Genomic DNA, 23,176 nt, shown 5'->3' on the forward strand with positions numbered 1-23,176 from the left:
ACATCCTTGAGTTTTTCACGTCCTCATGGCCTCATCTCTTCATCACAGCCCCAGACCTGAAGGCTCCACCACATTACTTGCCCAAGTAAAGGGTACTTACGTATAACTATAATGGTAAAGACTTTGAGAGGGACAGTAATTATGTCAATTGGCTGGCCATTTATTAACTATGTTAGTGCTAAGCACCCAGCCAGACACTTTACATATAAAATTTAGCAAGGAGAGTGCTTGGATCCCAATCACATAGATGAAGACACTGAGGCTGACGGGGAAGCAAATTGCCTAAGGCACACAGCTGGCTAGTAGGTGACAGGGCAGGATCTGAACACAGGTTTCCCTTTTCATTCGCACACTCATTTTTGAGTGCCTTTTATGTGCTGTTTCTGTGTGCTTGGGGGATCAGTGAACAAAATAGATAAAAATCCTGCTCTTATGGAGCTTACATTCTAGTAATACTAAGATGCAGTCAATGCATATTATGTTATATGATATAATTAGGCATATCATATTCAAAGACAGAGATGTTGATAAAAGCTATAAAAAAGAACAAAGAGAGATTAGGAGTGCTGTGGGCTTGGCAGAGGGAGCAGTTTGCAATAGAGGTTTGTTGAGAAGGTGATAGTTGAGTGAAGATTTGAAGGATACAGGAGGGGAGGGAGCTAGCCACGCAGACCTGGGGAAGAGTGTTTTAGGCATAGGGAACAACTAGTGTGAAGGCAGCTTCATTCCAAGATGCCTTCCCTTACATCCAGTGCCGCAAAACAAATGGGTGTGAGAAGACTCCTCACGGGAGGAAAAGCTTGAAAATAGATTGTAGGCCAACCAGAGTGAGAGAGGTCTGAGCCAGTCCACATAGAACAGCTTGGGGATGGAGACTGATTTCTGGGTCCTCGTTAGAAAACAGGCCTCCTTCCTGCTACGTCCTGAAGACAAAAGAAGTTAAAGTAACCGAAGAGGCAAGGTCACCCTGGTTTCACACCCTCGATTAAACTCCGTTTGCTGTTGCACACCTCTGCTGTGGCCTTGGTCTCTGTTTCTGAGGGCATCTGTGATATGCATGGCCTAGTGCTGGCCCCTTGGGACCTCCCAGTAGTCAGCTTGGATGTGCCCAAGCTCTGTTTTCTGTCTGGGCTCTGCACTTGTCCTGCTTCAACTGTTCATCACCTGATTCCAAGAAAGATGGACCTTCTCATGCTCGCCTCAGTGCTCAAGTGCCCCTTGATGGAGCACTTGCCTAAGTTGAGGAAGCCTGTTCTCCAATTTTCCATGGAGGGAGAGCCAGAATAAATCAATATGAGAGCTTGTACGCTGACCAGTTGTTTGTTGTGCTACCCAGTATTGTGCTCTGGGCTTCCTGAGGATCAGTTCCGGTCGAGTATTTACTGAGGCTGCTCTGTGCCAACCCTGTGTTCTGAGAAAACTGACACCTGATCTCAAGCAGTACACAGACTGCCTCAGAGATAGACAATTTCATTATGTTTTGCAAGTGTCCACCCTGTCCTGTTCCCCCTCACCCCCCAAATATAGGATGGGAGCAGGTAGGTACTTCACCCTCTATGTGGTCCCCCTGGGGAAGCTGTGTGGACCCCCTCCTGTTGGCTTGCTGTGAAGGTCTTACTTTCCCTGGTTCTCAGCCTTCTGTTTGGGCCTTGGAGTACTTCATTTTGGGAACTATTTTAGAATCATTTATGCTCAAGCTTGTGCTTTTCCCTTGGACCCAATTCTGGCATTAGACTTCTGGCTTTCACCTGATGGCCAGTAAGAGAGAGGGATACTCCTAATTCCTGACAAAAGTGCAATGATAGAGGTCTGCACAGGGTTTAGAGGAGGGGCTCTGACCAGCTTGGGTGGTCTGTCAGCTTCCTGGAGAAGGGGATGTCTGCATTGTTTTGATGCCGCCACCAGGAAGGCCTTTGGTCTGAACATGTGGTCCGGCCTTAGTAAGAAGACCAGTTGTGCCCTTGTGCAATATTCCTTGCCGCAGATCTTCCTGCTCCCTTCTCTGATTGGTTCCTAAAAAGGAGGTTGAGGTTTTCTGCTCTGGCATGTAAGGGGGTTGGAAGTCAACACTTCCATCCCCACGAGAAAAAAAGCTGAATGAATTAAACATCAGTTACTCTTCTTAGATCCATTAGAAGTCATAGGGCAAACTGCTGCCTGCAAAATTATCGAGATAGGTGGATACAGAGAGTCACAACTCACCCAAAGCAAAAATCTCAGGACATGAACCTGTCGATAGAGCCAGTATCAGGGTAGGGTAATTTAAACTAATTGATGAATTGGGGGAGGCTTTGTGTAGACAAGCTTTAGAGGTAAAAATTTCTGGGTGGGGCCAGTCTTAGGGAGGAACCCAATAGTTATGTGGATTTTACCTCCAGGAGTCCCACCACTGGATCTAAGTTCCAATAAAGAGAGGAAAAATCCCCTTGTGCTTCTGGCAAGAGGAATGGAAGGAATAGCTATTTTGAAAATACAACTTTATCTATGATTATCCTATCCTGAACCTGAATTTCTGTTGCAAAAAAAACTTAATATATGGATCTAGCTTCTGAGATAGACCATTATAAGGACAATGTAATTTTTTTAATCCTCTCTTGAGGAGATAGATAGATAGATATAGATTTCAGAGAGGAAGCGAGAGGGAGAGAGAGATAGAAACATCAATGATGAGAGAATCATTGATCGGCTGCCTCTTACACACCCCCTACTGGGGATCGAGCCCACAACTCAGGCATGTGCCCTTGACTGGAATCAAACCCGGGACCCTTCAGTCCACAGACTGATGCTCTATCCACTGAGCCAGGGCTGAGGATATTTTTCCATTGCTTTTAGGTAAGAGTGGAAGGGGGGAAGGGAGAGAGAGAGAAAAAAGCATGGATGTGAGAGAGACACATCAATTGGTTGCCTCCCACCAGGGCTGGGGATTAAACCTGCAACCCAGGTACGTGCCCTTAATCGGGAATCAAACCCAAGACCCTTTAGTGAGCAGGCCAACTCTCTAACCACTGAGAACACTGGCAGGGCAGGAGAATAATTTTTTTTTTTTTTTGGTAGAAAAAGCATTTTATTTATATGGAAAAGCTACATTAAGATCTGTAAAAGGTGTCATAATATTTCCTATAAAGAAAAAATTTCATGCCGAAACCGGTTTGGCTCAGTGGATAGAGCATCAGCCTGTGGACTGAAAGGTCCCAGGTTCGATTCCGGTCAAGGGCATGTACCATGGTTGCGGGCACATCCCCAGGTGTGCAGGAGGCAGCTGATCGATGTTTCTCTCTCATCGATGTTTCTAACTCTCTATCTCGCTCCCTTCCTCTCTGTAAAAAATCAATAAAATATATTTAAAAAGAAAAAATTTCAAATGTGAATAACAACAAATAAAAGTTACACATCTTCCTACTTAGCAGTGCAATTCACATTGCAATAGAGTTAAGTATAACAAAATCAAGAAGTGTTTCTCCATAATCAGTATACTGAGAATTACAATGTAAAGATCATTCAGGTTTAATAAATCTGCAATTGATCTACACAGAAAACCCTAAGACAAGGGAGACAGACAGTTAATTCATTTAATTATCAGCTGTTCAGTTTTTTTCAATACTATTCACAGGAAAAAAGTAATGAGTTGACATACATGTAAGTAGAATATATTTAGTCTATACAGGAAAAAAAATACAAATTATAAAGTGAGCTAACAAAGAATGAAATCTGAATAGATATATAAAACGACACAGACAACACATACAGTATTTCTCATGTAAAAACATCAAAGTAATTTGGTTACTTTTCAGATGCTTTGTAGATCTTGTAAGCGGAAGATGCAGATGTCCAAGTATCTTAAAGTCCATAATAAATGTCTTCCTCAATGCTTACAAAATGATAAATGCTCTCCTCACAGTCTTAAGGGTATTTTTGGAAGTTTGTTTTGTCTTGCTTCAGAAATACATTTAAAATGGATAAAAATCAAAGGGTTTCATGATACAGTGAAACAAAAACAATGCTCAATTTACTGCTAAAATTGAAAAAACCTAGATTTTACAGTACTCTGGTATATATGAAATTTTATTATTTTACATTGCATATTTCTGAGTCCATTCTCTTGCGTGTCTGTTGTATTTTTCTTTGTCTGATTTATAGATTTGTGCAATATCTGGTACTAAGGGGTCCATCTGGATTAGGATCACAAAGTAGAAAACGTGGACAATAAAACTTTTGATATACAGTCAGAGCTGGTGACCATGTGACCTCAGGATATTAAGACAAATACTTCCATTACTGTTTATGTTTGGATGATAAATTTTTGTTGTGAAAGCAATCTTTGGTGGTTTAAAAGGATAGTCAGAAAATGTACAGTGAGAAAGAAGACTCCGCCTTGATATGCGCTATCAGGAGGCCCCATAACAGTTGCTTGCCAGTGGAACAAGTGGTCTCCCACAGGTCCGGGGGAGCAGTGAGCCGGTGGGTCACGCTGTAGATCACTTAATTCTTTCTGAATCTGCTTTAGTGCAGGGAGGATGGCGGGGACACTGGCCGGCGGGGGCGGCTGCGGGATTGGGCGGGGGGCGGGTACATGGGTCAGCGCAGGCATGGCTCACTGGCTCCTTGGCTGGCTCAGCGGTGCTGGGTCCCTGGCTTGCCACTCACTGGCTCCCTCCAGACGCCTGTGCCAGTTCGGTGTGCGCCCGAGCACAAGTGTGCGGGCAGGGACACAGGTGAGACTCTTGTTTCTGCTTTTTCGATAATAGAATTTTTGAAAATAAATTTAAAATAAGTGCTGGAGCCTGGCTGGTGTGGCTCTGTGGTTGAGCATCAACCTAAGAATCAGGAGGTCACTGTTCGATTCCGGTCATGGCACGTGCCCGGGTTTCGGGCTGATCCCCAGTGTGGGGCGTTGGGAAGCCGATTGATGATTCTCTCTCATCATTGATGTTTCTATCTCTCTCTCCCTCTCCCTTCCTCTCTCTGAAAACATAAAAAATACAATAATAAAATAAGTCCTGGAAAAGAAAAGAAAACACACCCAAAGCATTCTGTTCTCCTTAACATGGCCTAACCCTAACCCTAACCCTAACCCAACAATTGGGAAACACCAGAGAACGGCAAAGCCCTGGGGCAGAGTCTCACTAAAAGACTGACACCTAATCATTGGACTATAGAATGCTTCCCTTCCCCAACCCCTTGCTGCCACATCAGCCAGGCCCCTGCATAATAACGGGATTACAATGGAAAGAACTGCACACCTCAGACCTTATTTGAAAGGTCTCTAGGGGAATACAAAGCAGAGGAGACAAGAACCAGGACACAGAAGACATTTTAGCCTCTAACATCTACAGCTACAGCAAACAGTAAACACAGCCTAACTCCAAGCCAGATAAACATAAAGCCTCACACTAAAGGCCTACTTACCTCAGTTCCTTTTACATAGTGGCATTCATAAAACTATAAGGCATACTAAAAGACATCACAGCTTGGACAGAGGAAGTATCAGCACCAGATTTAGACATGGCAAAGATGTTGGAATGACCATACTGGGGATTTAAAACAACTGACTAATATGCTAAGGGCTCTAATTGAAAAAGTGGACAAGATGCAAGACTAGATGGCTAATGTAAGGAGAGAGATGGAAACTCTAAGGAACAATCAAAAGGAAATGCTAGCCCTAGCTGGTTTGGCTCAGTGGATTCAGCCTGCGGACTGAAGGGTGCCAGGTTCACTTCCGGTCAAGGGCACATGCCGGGTTGCGGGCTCGATCCCCAGTAGCAGGTGAGCGTGCAGGAGACAGCTGATCGATGATTCTCATCATTGATGTTTCTATCTCTCCCTCTCCCTCTATGAAATCAATAAAAATATTTTTTAAAATAAAAACAAACCAAAAAAAAAAAAGGAAATGCTAGAAATAAAAAACACTGTAGGTCTTTCCTAAAAACGAAGTAGAGGAATGCTAACTTTGGGAAACTGGAAGATGCCTATACTCACTGTTTGCAGTGACTCTAACGTTTTAAACTTTTTCATTTTGCAAGACTGAAACGCTATGTCCGTTGAACAACTCCTTATTCCCTCCTCCCACACACACCCCACACATGGAATTGCTGTGTCATAACACCTGGCTACTGTCTATGAAATTGACTACTTTAGATACCTCATATAAGTGAAATCATACAGTATTTGTTTTGATTTTTGGGACTGGCTTATTTCACTTAGCATAATATTCTCAAGATTCATCCATGCTGTAGAATGTGACAGCATTCCCTTTTAAAAAAATGTTTTATTTATTTCAGAGAGAGGAAGGGAGATGGAGAGAGAAAAACATCAATGATGAGAGAGAATCAATGGTCAGCTGCCTTCTGCACCTCCCCCTGCCCCCACTGGAGATCTAGGCTGCAACCGGGCATGTGCTCCCACTGGGAATCGAACTGTGACCTCCTGGTTCATAAGTCGAAGCTCAGCCACTGAGCAGCAGCCAGGCCCTTCGTTATTAAAGCTAATATTCTATTGTACGACTGGACCTCATTTTCTTTCTTTTTTATTTTTATTGTTGTTGAATCCTCACCCGAGGATATTTTTCCATTGATTTTTATTTTTTCCCATTGATTTTTAGAGTGCAAGGGAGGGTGAGAGACAGAGAAACATCAATGTTAGAGAGACACATTGGTTGGTTGCCTCCCGCAGCGCTCTGACCAGTGCCAGGGATCTACCCTGCAACCAAGGTACATGCCCTTAACCGTAATAGAACCTTGGGACCCTTCAGTCCTTGGGCTGACACTATCCACTGAGCCAAACCGGCTAGGGCTATACCTCATTTTCTTTATTCATCCATCGATGGACATTTGTGTTGCTTACACATCTTGGCTATTGTGAATAATAATACTGCAATGGACATAGGTGTGAAGGTTTTTTTTTAGCATCCTATCTAATAAGAGAAACATGCAAATTGACTGTATCCCCGCTATGTCCACAAGCCACGCCCACCAGCCAATCAGGAGCAGATATGCAAATGAACCCAACCACGATGGTGGTTAATTTGCATATCCAGGTGCAGAGCGAAGACTGAAGACAGCGTAGAAGGAAGCCAAGCGCTGCAGAAGGGAGCGAAGCTGTGGAGAAGCAAGCGGGGCGGCGGGGAAGCAGGCAGGGTGGCGGAGAAGGCCGCAGGAAGCCCTATTCTTGCAGGAATCCCTATTCTTGCAGGAATCTTCCTGCAATGGGCCTCTAGTTGATATATAATTCACATATCATATAATCCACCCACTTTAGTGTGTATAATACAGTGATTTTTAGTATATTCACATAATGTGCAGCCATCACTCCAGTCAATTTAGGAACATTTTCATCACCTTAGAAAGAAACCTTGTATCTTTTAGCTGCCATCCCCTCTACCCCCATCTTCCCCACCCAGCCTAAACATCCACTAATCTCTGTATAGATTTTCCTATCCAGGACTTCCATATGAATGGAATCATATAATATGTGGTCTTCGTGTCTAGTTTCTTTCCCTTAGCATGTTTTCAAGGTTCATCCATGTAGCTTGTCACACCATTTTGTGGCTGAATAATATTCCATTGTGTGGTTAACCATATTTTGTTTCTTCATCAGTTGGTGGGCATTTGGATTGTTTCCACCTTTTGGCTGATATAAATAGTGCTGCTATAAACTGTGGATTAATATTTGTTTACAAGGTTTTGTGTAGATATGGTTTCATTTCTTTAGGGTATATACCTAGATGTGAAATTGCTGTGTCATATCATAATTCTATGTTTAATCACTTGAAGAATTGCCAGACCATCTTACACAGTAGCTGTACCACTTTTACATTCTTACCAGCAGTGTATGAGATTCCAATCCATATCCTTGCCAACGCTTTTTACCTCACATTTTTATTTTAGCCACATTTTGGGTGTTAAGTGGTATCTCATTGTTTTATTTGCATTTCCCTAATGGTTAGTGATGTTGAGCATGGGCTTTTCATACCTTCTTTGGAAATGTGTCTATTCAGATTATTTGCCCATTTTTTATTGGGCTATTTGTTTTTATTATTGAGTGTTAAGAGTTCTTTATAGCCCTAGCCAGTTTGGCTCAGTAGATAGAGCATTGGCCCACAGACTGAAGGGCCCCAGGTTCGATTCTGGTCAAGGGCAAGTACTTCGGTTGCAGGCTTGATCCCTGGTCCCTATCAGGGCATGTGTGGAAGACAACCAATAAATGTGTGTCTCTCACATCAATGTTTCTCTCTTTCTCTCTCCCTTCTACTCTCTAAAAACCAATGCAAAGAATATCCTCAGGTGAAGATTAACAAAAAAAAAAGTTATTTATATATTTTAAATAGAAGTACCTTATCGGAAATATGAATTGCAGATATTTTCTCCCATTATGGATTGTCTTTACTCTTTTTAATATAGGCAAATTGCAGCTATAAATTTTCTCTGATTACTGCTTTCACTCCTAAGTTTTGGTATGTTGTATTTCAGTATTTTTGGTAGTTTGTATATTTATTTTCATTGATCTCAAAGTACTTTCTCTTGTATGTGATGAGTCGCTTCTGTCTTGCTGTTTTCAAAATTCTCCCTTTGTCTTTGTCTTATGAGAGTTTGAATATGATGTGTCTAGGTAGGGATTAATATTTGACATCAAATATGGAGTTTTGAGCCATTATTTTTTCAAATACTCTTTCTGCCTTTTCTTCTTTATATGTATGTTGGTATGTTGCATGGTGTCCCATGAGTCTCTATTTATTTATGTATTAATTGATTGATCCTAGAGACAGAAAGGAAGACGGGGGAGAGAGAAGAGAGAGATTTGTTGTTCCACTTACTTATGCATTCACTAGTCGATTCTTGTATGTGCCCTTAACAGGGATCAAATCCACAACCTTGGCGTATCAGAACAATGCTGTAACCAACTGAGCTACCCAAACAGAGCTGCTTATTTTTCTTCATTCTTTCTGTTTCTCAGTTAGGTTAATTTCAACGGACCCATCTTCAAGTTTGCTGACTTTCTGCTTGGTCATGTTTGCTGATCCACTGAGCTACTCTAGTGAAATGTTCATCTCTGTTATAGTACTTTTCAGGTCTAGAATTTATAATTGGTTCCTTTCTATAATTTCTGTCTCTTATATTCTCTATTTGGTGAGATATCATTCTTATTCTTTCCTTTACTTCTTTAGACATGGTTTCCTTTAGTTCTTTGAACATCTTAAAAGCTGATTTAAAATGTGATACTAGAGTAAGCGAAAACACTACAAAGCTTGCTATTCTTACCAAGATTCTACTATTTTTCTTGACCGAATGCTCTCTGGGTTGCTGCAAGCCTTTGGTTAATTTCCAGAAATCTGTGAAAGTTGATTCTGATAACATATGGCAAGTTGTTCATTGCTTTTGTGGAGGAAACAAACTTTCAGTAGTTCTTGGACCATTTTTGTTATTCCCTTCCTTGGATTTTGAGTCAAACTATAGATAGATATTTTTGAGACCAGTAGCAAAAACTGAACACAGTCTGTTTATTAGGTTATTAATATTTTAATTTTGTTGAGTAGGAAAATTGTTTACGGTCATACATATTTTAAAGACCCCATCTGTTAGAGCTACATAGTGGTGTTCAGAGTTTCCTTTGATTTGCTTTCAAATACTCCCAGCTCACAGGCAAAAAGGTATGTGTGGGAAGAGAGATAAGAAAGAATGGCACATGTTGCCTGTTGCTGGAGCTGTGTGATGGGTACATAGAGATTTACTGTACCACTTTACTTTTGTGTTTGAAAATTTCTATACTAAAAAGTTTAAAAAGAGAAAGGGTACTCAGGCCCAAACAAGGTTTCCTTGAAGTGGGAAAAAATATAATTGAGTCCCTCACTGGCCTCGGGAGAAGAGAGTTAAACAATGCCCTGGAAGATTGGCAGGGTGTGTGCTGAGAGAATTAAGGCTAAAGAGATAGAATCAATCAGACACCCCAGGATAAAAGGACAAGTTATATAGAAAGTAAAGAAATGTCACCATCTCTGGATCTAGAAGGCAAAGGAATTGACTGGTTAAGTCCAGGCTGACCCCTGACCCCAACTCCCAAGTCCATGGTCTCAACCACTCACAACATTCCACCACATCCCAGGGTGGTGGGAAAGACTTCTTTCCTGGGGCTGGAAAAAGAAGCATTCCTACCCGAGATCATTCTGTGACAAAGACCCAGAGCAGGAGGTGTGCATAGGGGGACAGGCCTCCAGGGGCAGAGGCCTGGGATGAGGTAGGGTTCTTTCCTCCTGAGTGAGCCACAGCCTCAAGACAGCAACTGGGAAAGGGAGCTTTCTCTGATGACCTGGACTCAATCAGCAAAGCTCCAGGAAGTTCAAATAATAGTGTAAAATGTGCACTTTGCACTCACTGTACATACCAGACAGACCCTCACACCCTGAGGGAGGGAGCGTGGAAGATCCACCCAGAAGGATTCCCACTGGGCAGGGCAGTGCAAGGCCGGGGGCACTGGGTGCTCCCACATTCAGAGCCCAAGGGAACCTACCTAGCTTGTTCTGCTGCCAGCTTTCCAAATGGGGACAAGAGCCAACAGGGAGACAGGTGCCCTGTCTCAGCCAAAGGAAGAGGGCTTAGGAAACAGGAACCAAAGGCAGGCAATTAAGAGCGTGCCATTCTTTTACTTTAAATCCCTGAGGAGGAACAGAAAACACGTTTTAAAACACAAAGTCTTTGGACACGGGATTTGAATCTCCTCTGCAGCCAGGTTAGGTGAGGAGGAACTAGGGGAGGGGGCAGGGGCACTGCAGGGCAGAGGACAAGCTGTAGGGGCCAGTGGGAGAAAGGCAGAGCCGAAGCCCCTCCCTCCCACCCAGGCCCTGAGAGCCACTGAATGAAGCCGTGTCAGAAAAGAGAGGAGGTGAAAGGTGCCTAGGACAACAATGCGAAGTTCTTTAGCAGATCAGGCCTTTCAGGGTGCAGCAGAGGGGCTGGTGAGTGGGGGTCATGGTCAGTAGAGCCTGGACCATCTGAATGGGGTGGGGAAGGGCAAGACAAAGAGGGCCTGGGACCGTTGCTGCTCCGCCTCACCGCGTAGTCACACCACCACCACTGTGTTGGGCAGAGCAGGATGGCTCCCCGGTGTGAGGCAAGTCTGGACTGTCTAAGAGTATACACTGAGTGGCCAGATTATTATAATCTCTGAATGCATAATAATCTGGCCACTCAGTGTATATCCTATATAATAAAAGGCTAATATGCAAATTGTCCCCTCGACCAGTTCGACCAGCAGGCAGGCCGGCCAACCGCCCATGTCCCCTCCCCCTGGCCAGGCTGCAGGCTGGCCGGACCCCACCCATGCACGAATTCATGCACCGGGCCTCTAATATATATATACACACATACACACACACACACACACACACACATACACACACACACACACACACACACACACACTGAGTGGCCAGATTATTATGCGTTCAGAGATCATAATAATCTGGCCACTCAGTGTAATCTGTAGGTCATTTTGGAAAATGAGGGACCAGATGCCCCACATCTTCCATGTGAGGTCAGATTTGAAACCAGCACCGTGTAGTGCCACTCAGAGTCCCTAACTGAAGGTGCCCATGGCCCCAGGTCCATGTTACAACTGTTTGACTAAAGAACAGCTTTATTGGTGACCTGAGGGAGCCAAGGTCACTCCCGTGGAGTATCAGCCTGCAAGGCCTCCTCCGGGCAGGAAAGCCAATGGTGGTTCATGGAAGTTCCTGACAAGAGGTCACATCTCCACTCCTAATTCTAAGAAAAATTCCAAATCTTGATTTCAGAGTCAACAGAAGGTCAGAGGCTGGAGTCCTGATGGGTATCAGTGCCCCTGCCTATGGCGGCTTAGGCTGCCGAGTGGTTCAGCAACATCTGTGGGGCTGTGCAGACAAGGTTAGAGGCCACAGGAAAGTGCCCAAGACACGTTTCCAAGAGGGTTCACACTTGGGCAGCACGTGGAACCGGCCCTTTGATTGCACTTTGGGTCCGATGGGGTCAGTCGCCAAGCGGGCCTGGGCAGCAGAGAACCTCGCCTACTGGCCCTCAGCGTGCCGAGGCTCCAGGGTCTGGGTGCCGCGGTGCTGCTACAGCCTGTCGCATGTCTTAGCTCCTCATTGCAGAGGTGTTCTCAGCTTCCCGATAGGATACAGGTACCACATCACCACCCCCGAAGGGTTGATGATCACTGTGAAGATGGTTTCAGTCCGGAGGCCACTGATGACGCCACCCGTGTAGACATCCTGGGCCTGCAGCAGGGAGGGACATAACCAGTGCCACCATAAGGATAGCCAGGCAGGGGACATAGAAGCCTGGCCTCTGGCCTGTCTGTGCTGGGCCTCCAGCGTGCACTGCAGAAGTGGGAGCCGTGACTCTGTCACTTCTCCACGGGTACAGCTGATGCCCAGATGTAGAAAGTGGCGAAAGCCTCGCCCACAGAGAACCTGAGCTCCGTGCCAGCGAGGGCTGACAGTGCGGGGAGGAGCATGGCCTCGGTGGGTAGCGGGACTCATTTGTACGCAGTAGTCCTGTTTGCTTGGCCTGAAGATGCCAGTGCAGAGCAGCACCAGCCTTGGCCCTCAGTGCCTGCCGCTGCCCTGGAGCACCTGCCACAGGACCCAAGGCCCACGGCTCAGGGGAGGCCTGTGTGAGGCCCACCCCCGGCAACGCCCTCCCAGGGAAACAAAGGGCACTCTACCGCCGGGCGCTCACCTCGTACAAGCTGGAGCTGGTGAAGTTGAGCTGGGAGAGGGAGCAGTGGAAGCGATAAGGCATATCTGTCCTGCGGCTGAAGAAGACCAAGGCGTAGGCATTATTGTCCAGGGGCCGCAGGAACACTTCAATGAGGGACTTCTCCTGGGACAGAAGATGGCTGCTGCTGGGGTTCCTGCTCAGGCAGGCCCTGAAGTCCCCTTCCTGGCCTGCCTTGAGCCCTGGGTCCCCCCCGCCCCCCAGCCCACAGTTTCATTCCACACAAAAGCTTAGGGGGGGCGGTGATACCACAGCCCTCCAGTACCCCAACTTATCTAACACTACTTTCCTTCCTTCCCTGACGTGGCAGATGCTCCCCAACGCTTCCTGTGTCCAGGCCCCATGCCAGGACACAGAGGCAATACTGCATGAGTCCTGCCTCAGCGCATAGGATGATGGGAGGGACAGGCGTGGACAGCTGCTGCACTGGAGTGGCTAGTGGGATGAGGCACTCTGCCCTGAGCAGCCAGGAGCGTGAACCCATCCTCCAGAAGGTCCCCGGCCTGGCAGGGATCAGTGACCTCCTCTGGGCCTCGCCACCTCCACAGGCGCACCTACAGGTGTGTAGGGTTTTTCTTACTAGAGAGGGAAGGAGTGTGCAGAGAGCACAAACTTGGGCAGCACTGGTGGAATCAGGTCCTGTTGTGCTGTTTACTAATTGTGGGGCCTTGAGCTAAGTTACTTAGACTCTTCAAATCTCCGTTTCCTCTTGTAAAACAGGGAAGGAGTATCGCCCTTGTGAGGAAATGTATCTAGAATGCCCAGCACACAGTAGGTGATCAATAAATAGTAGACACCGGTACGAGTAACAGTTGTATTCCTTGGCTCATACAACTCCTAAACACTGTAGGGAAGCCCTAGTTCTCTACCAGACATCACAGTTCTCTGCCAGACACCTATACTTCCAACCTGCGAGGCCTCACTGTCCCCTGTGCACTGCATGGTGACGTCTCGCTTCCCCAAATCCCATGAGCTGTCCTGCTCTGGCCCTGCCCTCACCAGGCAAGTGGGGGACAGTTGGAATAGCCCCCAGTAGAGTCTTCAACTGAATGCACCCAGCCTTGCAGACTTGTTCTCAGGGGAGCCTAGTCCCTCAGTCTCCCTTTCCTTCCCCCCACACCCCAATACCTTGAGAATCCTGCGTCCCTGGATGCCTAAGGGATCCTGGTTGATTTTGATCATGAGTGGATTCTGCAGAATGTCCATGTTCTGGGCGGAGATGGTACGCAGGTCTGTGGATATGAAGAGGGGGGCCGCCAGCACTGTCCACAGGGCCATCTGGGCCCGAGCTTGCTCGAAACTGAGGCCAAAGTTCCCAATGAGCAGCTAGGGGCAGAGGAGAGAAGTGGTCAGCCCTGCCCTCTTCAGTGGGGAGGGTACAGGCACCAACCCCAACCAACCCCAAGCTTGTAGCTGAAGCAAGAGAAGGTGGAGGTGGGAGGCATGGCCACATGGGGAGCCTGGTTTGGCAAACACCATTCCCTAGCAGTGTGGCCTCGGGATGAGTTGAGTCACTTTCCATTTGAGCCTCAGCTTCTTATTTCACAAAAAAGGGGGTGCTGGTCATGTCAGGTTGTTCAGATGATCCAATGGGATCTGTTGCCAAATGCATTTGTAAACTGAAACATGCAAGTCAAGAAACACTCCCAGGGTGGCAGTGGTAGGAAACCAGAACCAGAGCCGGACAGAGTCCCTGCTCTTGCCAGTAGCCACCACCTGCCCTAACCACCTGACCCAGGGCAACCAATCTAGACGGGACACAAACGATTACTGCTCACCCAACATTGTTACATACTGAGTGATACCAACTTAACTAAGCGTGTACATGTGCCAAGCTGTGCCATGCATTTTAAAGGGTCATCCATTTCACCCTCCAAACAGCCCTATATATAAGGTGGCTACTGTTAATATTTTCATTTTCCAATTGACAAAACTGAGGCACAAGGAGGCCGCCAGTCAATGTGTCATTCTCACATTGATGTTTCTCTCTCGCCCTCTCTCAAAATCAATAAAAATATTTTAAAAGACAAAAATTACTAAAATTAAACACACACACACAAACGGAGGCACAGAGAAAATTAGGTCACTTGCCTAAGGTACATGGCAGAGCTGGAGCTAGAACTCTAAGGCAGGCCGATTTCTCTTTCTCCAGATGCCCCACTAACGGGCCAGTATTTGTATTATTTTAATCATCACTGATATTAAATGCCTGATTAAATGAAGGCTCTGCAGGAGGTGACAGGGTACAGGGCATTGAAAGAAGGGTCAGAGGCAGCCTGGGTGAGGACAGGCTAGGGGAGGAATGGACAGAAGGTGTGAAATATTCATGTTTTTCACTCTGCAGAGGAGTAATGTCTCACTTAGAGTCACTGCAGACCAAGTTCTCAAGTTTCAAGCATCAGAATTGCCTGGGAAGACGGTCAACAATGGGCATTCCCAGGCCCTCTCCCAACATTCTGATCCAAAGGTGGGGGTGGGGCCGGGGGTGGGGTGGGGTGGGGCCCTGGGAACAGAATTGTAAAGAAGCTCCAAGGCAAGCCATGCAGCTGGTTCAGAGACACTGATCTAGAACCCGGCAGGGAGCAGCCAGAGAGAGGGAGCAAGTCCATCATGGGGATGGGTCCTGGGACACCCCCTCCATGTTGGTACCATGTCTGGGTCGTTCCAGTGTCCAGGGCCTGCCACTGGCTGCAGAATGTCCTGATGGTCCACAAACCAGTCCAGGACGGACAGCACACTGCTCCAGGAGTCCTGGATGTCGTCATAGTTGCGCCACAGGTTACAGATCTCTGCCAGCTGACTGTAGTTCACCTGGGTGTCAGGGAGGCAGAGTCCAGCACAGGAGTCCCCCTCTGCTGCCCGGAGGCTGCACAGGGGCTGGGGAGGCTCAGCAGGAGACAAGAGGGTGGGGAAGGCAGAGAACCAACCCTAGCTTGTTCAGGATGAGGAAGGCCTCAGAGAATGGCCCTGCTCTGGGGCTGCCCAAGCCTCCGCTCCATGGATGCTGGAGCCCGAAGCCTGTCCTGCCCTTCCATGCCAGCTGGGGTCAAGCCCAGGGTATGGGCTCAAGGTGGTACACCACCAACATCCCTGCTGCACACCCACCCTGTGTTCCCGCAATGAGGCTCACCCTCTGCCAGCGTGGTCTGCAGGTCTGACCGCACCCTTCCTGGTGTCCTAAGTCATGAGGGCCCCTGCTGAGGCGCCCACAGACCCTTCCGAGACTGGGGCCCCACCTGCCTATCCTCACCAGCCTTCTGGATCTCCTAGCCCACTCACTACAACCCAGGTTCTGACCACTTGATGGGTGCGGTGTGCCTGCACATCACGTGTGGTTCCCATGCCTTCAGCCCACCTAACAGGTGCCTCCTCTCTAAGACCCCGGGCTGGCTGAGGTGCCCTCTGGGGTACGTAGGACCTTCTCTCTAGACCTACAAATCAGCACGTGGGCAACTGTGGTGAGAGCAGCCCTGACTGCACAGGAGGGAGGAGGCAGGTGTGGGGAGCACTGCCAGGTGGGCACACAGGATGGCTTACCTTCGGGGGGAGGCCCCCTTCGTAGGCTGGCCAGCTGCAGGAGAAGGCGATGGGGCGGCCCGTGGCATTCAGGGCAGCAGCCATCATGGGGTACCCTGGAGAAGTCCAACCCCCACATTTCAGGCCCGAGGAGGTGCAGGAAGCAGCCTAGGGCCTCAACCCAAACATTCTCCCACCAAAGGTGAGAAAACTGGGGCTCAACAGAGGTGCTTCCCCCTGTGCCCAATGCCGCAAACACTTCCCCTGTGGGGCACGGTGCCCAGCCATCTTTAGGGAGCTGGGAGCCCCTGGGTGAGGGGACTGGGAAACACCACCTCCTAGGAGCCAGACAGCCAGACAGACAGACTCAGCCAGGTGGACACTGGGGCGCCTCCATGGCCATCCCTCCCGGTCTACCTGATGGCCCCCAGCCAGCTGTGCACCTCACCCTTGGCCCGTTCCTCCGGGGTCGAGAAGCAGCCATCCAGCTTCAGCATGTCCACCTTCCACTCGGCGAAGGTTTGAGCATCCTGGACCACCTTGTCTAGCGTGGTGCCTGGGAAACCCATGCAGGTGAAATTGCCCAGGTCCTCATAGATGCCCAGCTGGAGGCCCAGGGAGTGAGCCTGCGGGGGGAGCAAAGGACACAGTGGGCTCAGGCAGGACCCTCAGGGAGCCACCTCACAGACGCATCTGGCCCAGCCCCATTCAAACCTTCCACGGTGCCCCAGTGACAAAGGAGAGGGCTCCACAGCCTCGGCCAGCTGTGGTCTTCCCCTCCCTCCCACACACACTCTCCCACGGGCTGATTCTTGCCTCTAGGCCTTCGCTTCTGTCATCCCCTCTGCCTTAAATGTCATTTCTCCGGTATCAGCTCAAGAACTGCCTTCTCTTTGGAGAACCTTCCAGAAATCCCAGGTGGATGAGATGCCCTTCCAGGCTCCCCCCACCACCGTGGGCCAAAACTAGCGATTTGTTTGTTTCCCCAACAGACTTTCTCAGACAGGGATTGTGGAAATAGAGCCCTAAGCAGGGTGAGGTGGAAAGAGTGATCGGGCCCCCAGGCCCAGGGGCAGGGCTGGGGTGGGGCTCACATAGTCAGCCAGGAAGGCAATGCCGTTGGGGAAGCGCTTGGGACTAGGCACCAGGCGGCCTTTGGCATCGCGCCCACCAATCCAGCAGTCATCGATGTTAAGGTACGTGTAGCCCAGGTCCCGCCATCCGTCCTGTGCCAGCCGGTCAGCCATCTCCATGAAGAGCCGCTCACTGGCAAGAGGAGCAGGGGATGGAGCAGCTTAGCGGCCTAGCATGTTCCTCATCTAAGGCGCCTTCCTCGGAGCTTCTCAGATGCTCTGAGTGTGAATCCAGCCTACAAGAACCTTGGCCTTGGGGTCAGCTGCAGACTAAGTCAGGTGACAATTGTAAATGACCCCAGGCACAGTGTCAGGAGCCCTAAGCAGGGTGAAGTTGAAAGGGATGGTCTAGCCCCCGGGCCAAGGGGCAGGCCTGAGCCGGGGGAAGCACTGTGAGGTCTGGCCTAGCCTTCCCAGTTATCTCCTTTTGATTATCTCAGGGGCTGGGTCCTCGACAAGGTACCTGCCCCACAGACCTGACAGGCCCCACAGAGGCCCCAAGCATGTCACGAGGTTGTCAGATGTCCCAAAAGTCACCTCTGGCTGCAGCCTTTCTGGGATGGGAGGGGGGTGGGATTTGACCCTGTTCTCTTTTCTCGCGGACTCTCTCCTCCCTGCCCCACTCTGCAGGGCCCGGGCACAGCTGGTCAGGTGGTGTGGTGCTGACTCACCTGATGCAGTTCTCTGGGTCCTCTTCACAGTCAATGTTGCAGCGAAAGCGTTCCCAGGCCAGCCAGCCCATGGGCGGCCTCCGCAGGAGCCCGTTCTCCAGCACCAGCACCTGGCCCACCAGGGCTAGCAAGGGCGCTGCCGGAGGGGTGGGGATGACTATGAGTGGCTCCCATGGCCCCGGCCCTCGCCCGCCCCCTCCGCAGGCTGCCGGCCTGCACACGAGAGGAGCAACTCCTGGGCTTGAGGTGGACTTGGCTCTTCCTGCACCTGCTGGCTCCTGCGTGCAGTGAGCGAGCAGATGGTGCCGGGAGCAGGTCAGTATGTTTGGGGCCTGGGCACGTCCCCACTTGCTGCTGTTGCCACAGCAGTGCTAGAATTAGCAAAAACTAACAGCTAAGGTCATGTCCTCTCTATACCCAGACCAACTCCATTACACAGAACTGACAGTCCACTGTAGCCAGACTCCAGGTCTCCTGAGTCCCACCCGGGTCTTTGCTCTCCACCACAGATCCCCAAGAGACCTCGAAGGGCTAAAGAGATCAGCCAGGCCCTAGCTGATTTGGCTCGGTGGATAGAGCGTCAGCCTGCAGACTGAAGGGTCCTGGATTCGATTCTGGTCCAGGGCACGTGCCCAGGTTGCAGGCTTCATCCCCATTAGAGGGTGTGCAGGAGGCAGCCGATCGATGATCCTCTCATTGATGTTTCTCTCTCTCCCTCTCCCTTCCTCTCTGAAATCAATAAAAATATATTTAAAAGAAGAAGAAAAAAAAAGATCAGCCAGGTGGGACCTGCACACAGCCAGCTCCCCAGGGTGAGCCCTTTTCCTCTTGGGCCTCAGTTTCCTTATCTGTAAAATGGAGTTAATGTACCGACTTTACAGGGCTGTTCTCAGCACATGTTGATATCACCTAAGACTGGGCCTCTGCACTTTAGAGGGGAACTGATTCCTCAGGGGGGAGCAGTTCCTTCCTTCCCCGCCCAGCTCCAAGAGTAAGAGGAACAAGTCTCCCACACGGCATACCCACATCAGGGGAGGAGGCTCAGACACCAGAGGACTGGACTCCCCACATCAGGGGAGGAGGCTCAGACACCAGAGGACTGGACTCCCGCCAGGTAGCCCCCACCCCCAGCTGGTCACCTGCCCTCCCAAAGCCACCCCCTCCCATGTAGGTTACCTGTCTTCCACAACATTGCTCTGCACTCAGCGTCTCGGGAGCGGACCAGATCTGCTTTGCAGCTTTATATGTTGGGCTTTGGAAGCTAAGAAACGTTAGAAAAGTACGGGCGTCACCGCGGCCTTCAACCCTGGGCGGGGATTCCCCAAGCCGCCCTCACTGCCCCCGCTCCCTGCCCAGCCATCACTTCCCTCTTCCTTCAGAAATACTAAACAACGTGTCTCGGACATCAGACCTCACCCCCGTCCCCCGGCCCGCTCCCCCTGCAGTGTTGGGCGCCCCGAGAGCCCAAAGGCGGCCCTCCTCCGGCCGGGGCCCAACAGGCAGCGCCGGCTCCGGGTCGCCCAGGAAGAGGGGAGACGCCAGGCCGAGACCAGGCTCTGGACTCCTCCCGGGTCCGGGTGGCCGCCTCTGGCCGCCAAAGGCAGCAGTCACAGCGCGGGGACCCCCACCCCAGAGTGCCCGGCCCGCGGCACTCACCTGCCACCTCCTCCGTCCCCCCACAGCTTCTGCCCCCCAGAGCCGCGAAGCCCTGCACTCGCCGGATTCTCCGACCTCGTTCCAGAGGGGCGGGGCCTGGCGGCGGCCAGCCCTCCCCTGGAGCCTATCAGAACCCCTCCAGCCACGCCGTGCCCCGCCCCCTGAGGAACCTCCCACAGCCCCGCCCCCTGGGCTCCCTCCGACTCCGCCGGCCAAGGACGAACCTGCTGTGCCGCCTGCCCAGCTCCCCTGAGCTAGACCTTTCTCCTCTGCCGGGCGTGGGTATCTGCTGAGGGCTTTGTTAAGGGGGAATGAGCCTGGCTGGTTTGGCTCAGTGGATAGAGCATAGGCCTGCGGACTGAAGGGTCCCGGGTTTGATTCCGGGCTGGGGGCGTGCAGGAGGCAGCAGATCAATGATTTTTCTCTCATCATTTATGTTTTTCTCGCTCCCTCTCCCTTCCTCTCTGAAATCAATAAAAATATTTTTTTAAAAGAGGAAGTGAGGGGATACCCTGAAGCATGGTCTGCAGTAAGACTCAAAACCTGGAGCGGAAGATGGATACATAAGCTTGGGAGGAGAGTGGGTGGGGGAAACAAACCAGGTGGAGGGCACAGCTCTTGCCAAGCCAGGAGGCTTTCCTTCCCACCTGACACTGCGCACCTGTTACGCTAGCCCTGGGCACGCTGTATGTTTCTTCCCAGTTTCATTCATAAACTGTTATTGACCAACTACTAGGGTCAAACACTTCATTCCTGGCACCTTCACTGGGTTAGTCACGAGCATCTCAAACATAACGGACCCCAACCGAACACCTGCCACCTTCCCTATCTCAGGTAATGGCAACTGTCCCTCTAGGTGCTCAAGTCAAAGCTTTGGAGTCCTCCTTGCCTCCTCTTCCCTCACTCCCCACACTGTCTCTCCGCAAATCCTGTTCTCTACTTCAGAGCGAATTCTGAATCTGGGCATCTCGCTACTCCCAGCCCCATCCCATCTTGCCTGGATTAGTGTGGCCGCTTACATTTCAACCACATTTATTCTCTCCACAGCAGCCTGGCTAATCCTTTAAAACAGCTCACTCAAGACCCTGTGATGTCTGTTCATCTCAATCTGGAGTCACAGCCCTCACAGATTTACAAAGCCCCACCTACACATTCTGACCCCACCTCCTACTGCTCCTCCCCCACCACACTGCTGCCCAGCCACACTGGCCTCCTTGCCGTTCCTCAAACACAACAGGCCTCAGAGCCATTGCACTAGCTGCTCCCTCTGCCTGGAAGGCTCTTCCTCCAGATACTGGCGTGACTGGCTCTATCATTTCCTTTAAGTAGTTCTCAGATGTCACCTTCTCAATGAAGCCCACCCTGACTATCCTATTTAAAACTCAACCTCCCCATTCCCACAATTTCATCTCCCTTACCATGCTCTATATTTCCCACACCATGTATTATCTTCTAACACATTTATTATGGTTTATATTATTAATTGAATAAAATTTAGCGAGGGATATAGGTAATACACAGGAAATAAAAGCATGAGTGTAGGCAAGTTGTCTATAGTGGTGAGTGCTATGATGAGCATGCCATACAACCCCGGGATGTGATAGACTAAGGGTAGGTGAAAGGGTTCAGAGCAGGCCTCCCTATCATGTGCTACTTTGGCATGCGGATTATTTTGAGCTGAAGGCAACGCAAACCCTGTAGGCTCAGGAGAAACTCCTGCACCCCCACAACTACCTAGAAGAATTTTAATTAGGAGCCTTGCCCATAAAAAGGGTTATTACCAGATATAACGTTTTATGGCCTATCTCTATGGCAGGGCGAACATCTGCTCCTCTTATCAATCTGTGAACTCTTATAGCTCTCCTCCCCTCTGAAGCCCCAGGCCTCTTATCACATTCCTTAGCTCAGAATATCGTGGATACCGTATTTTACCTTTCTGTCTCTGAACCTCTATGTATGTGGAGTCTCTGAATCTCTCATGGATGTGGGAATGTCATTAAATTTGGTTCTTTTCTCTTGTTAACCTTTCTCGTGTTGATCTGATTATTTGACCAGCAGAAAGAACCTAGAAGGGTAGAGGAACTTTTCTTCCCCTCCCACATAGACTTCTTTACAGGTACGGTCCGGGAGGAGATGTTTGAGCTGAGACATAATTGGTATGAAGGAGTCCCGAGCAGTTACAGCTGAGGGGTAGGGATGAGCAGGAAGAGCATTCTGGGCTGCAGGAGCTGCAAGGGGGAAAGCTCTGAGGTGGGAACAAGTTCGCAGACATGGTTTGAGCTTACTGGCTTCCAGGGACATAGGGAAGTCCCAGTCTTCTGCATTTGGGGGGCAGGGGTGGGGACAGGCAGCAAACGTTATCCTTGAAGACTGATTCTGTCTTTGCCAACAATTTATTTAGCACAGGTTCATTGTGGGAATTATAATTTCAGAAGCCAATAGCATATCTCTTAATAAACCATACTCCAAAAAAAATGATAGATTAATCACACTAATGTTCCAGGCAAGGGGAGGTGGAGGAATAATGTCCGAATTTAATCTGAGGTGTGTCTTTTTTACGTGAGGAAACCCTCTGAAGAAGCAGCGACCAAAAAGCTGATTTCCAGCTGCCAGCCCAAAAGTAAAAGTCCCCGGCTGCTAGAGCACTGTTGCTAGGGAACCGGGAGGCCAGTGTTAGCTGGAAGGGTTGAGCTGCTGGAAGGATTAGCACTTCTGAGACCGCTGCAAGGTTTAACACCACAACCCCCACCACCCCCACCCTCAAGAGGCGGCTTGGCCACTGGTAGGAGCAAATGTCGCAAGGGTCTTTGGAGAGTTTTTAAGTTACAGAGTGTCGCTTTGCCCATCAGAATAGTCCTCACCTCCTCAATATTTATAGTAAATGTCCCCTTTTCCTAGTTGCTCCTCCACAGGTCCTTAAGGATAAGCCCCCAGTAGGGCCCATCCAGGCGGGGCTGCTGGCTGCTATGGACTCCACGTGTAGAATGATGCCATCCTGACTTCATACTTACAGCAAAGCAACTTTTTTGGGGGTCATAAACACGTGGATTAAAACCACTTCACTTAAGCCATAAGCAAGTGGGTTGACTTGAAATCATATTAAGCTAACACACAACACAGGCCTCCCCGTTGGGCCGGACCCAGGCAGAGCCTGGGGGTGGCGCGGGGGTTGCAGGCCCTTGGGAGTGGCACAAGGAGAAATAGAAAACCCCAGAAGCAAAGAACTGGTGACTCCAGGGGCCCAGCTGCGTGGCCAGGAAGCTCAGCCGGGCCTTGCAGGCTGAGTAGGAGCCCGCCCAGAGGAGGCGCCCGGGCGGGCGAGGCCTCCCCGGCTGGGCCTCCCGGGCTCGGCTCTGCGGAGAAGTGGGCGGGGCAGGGAGAGGGGGACTGGAGTGGGGAAGAGAAGGCCTCGGAGCCCTCGGGGCGGGGAGGGTGGGGGCGGAGGTGAGGGGTG

The 23,176-nt window shown here is 49.7% G+C and overlaps 1 protein-coding gene, 1 non-coding gene and 1 pseudogene across 3 annotated transcripts; 1 reads left to right on the forward strand and 2 right to left on the reverse strand.

Annotated features, from left to right (window-relative positions):
• The first annotated feature begins 2,479 nt into the window (after nucleotides 1-2,479).
• Nucleotides 2,480-2,555, forward strand: LOC114232714 (small nucleolar RNA SNORD50). The gene has a single exon (XR_003618805.1). It is a non-coding gene; the product is annotated as a small nucleolar RNA SNORD50 (small nucleolar RNA).
• Nucleotides 2,556-4,063: 1,508 nt separating this feature from the next.
• LOC103289055 (ubiquitin-conjugating enzyme E2 D1-like) lies at nucleotides 4,064-4,588 on the reverse strand (annotated as a pseudogene).
• A 6,844-nt stretch (nucleotides 4,589-11,432) lies between these two features.
• On the reverse strand, nucleotides 11,433-19,808 carry NAGA (alpha-N-acetylgalactosaminidase). 2 transcript variants are annotated; one of them, XM_054719586.1, is made up of 10 exons: nucleotides 19,723-19,808; nucleotides 19,243-19,327; nucleotides 18,067-18,202; nucleotides 17,357-17,528; nucleotides 16,711-16,888; nucleotides 16,284-16,378; nucleotides 15,396-15,557; nucleotides 13,875-14,072; nucleotides 12,708-12,848; nucleotides 11,433-12,244 (listed from the first exon to the last, which is right to left on the reverse strand). In XM_054719586.1, exons 2-10 carry the CDS (start codon nucleotides 19,256-19,258, stop codon nucleotides 12,110-12,112), a joined length of 1,233 nt encoding a protein of 410 aa, XP_054575561.1. In that variant the 5' UTR covers nucleotides 19,259-19,327; nucleotides 19,723-19,808; the 3' UTR covers nucleotides 11,433-12,109. The 2 variants fall into 2 exon arrangements, with proteins under 2 accessions (XP_054575561.1, XP_028005700.1); XM_028149899.2 differs by having other exon boundaries at nucleotides 11,434-12,244; nucleotides 12,708-12,851.
• Between the last annotated feature and the right edge of the window lie 3,368 nt (nucleotides 19,809-23,176).

This window comes from Eptesicus fuscus, chromosome 7 (genome assembly GCF_027574615.1).
Source record: "Eptesicus fuscus isolate TK198812 chromosome 7, DD_ASM_mEF_20220401, whole genome shotgun sequence".
NCBI classification, from domain to species: Eukaryota; Metazoa; Chordata; class Mammalia; order Chiroptera; family Vespertilionidae; genus Eptesicus; species Eptesicus fuscus.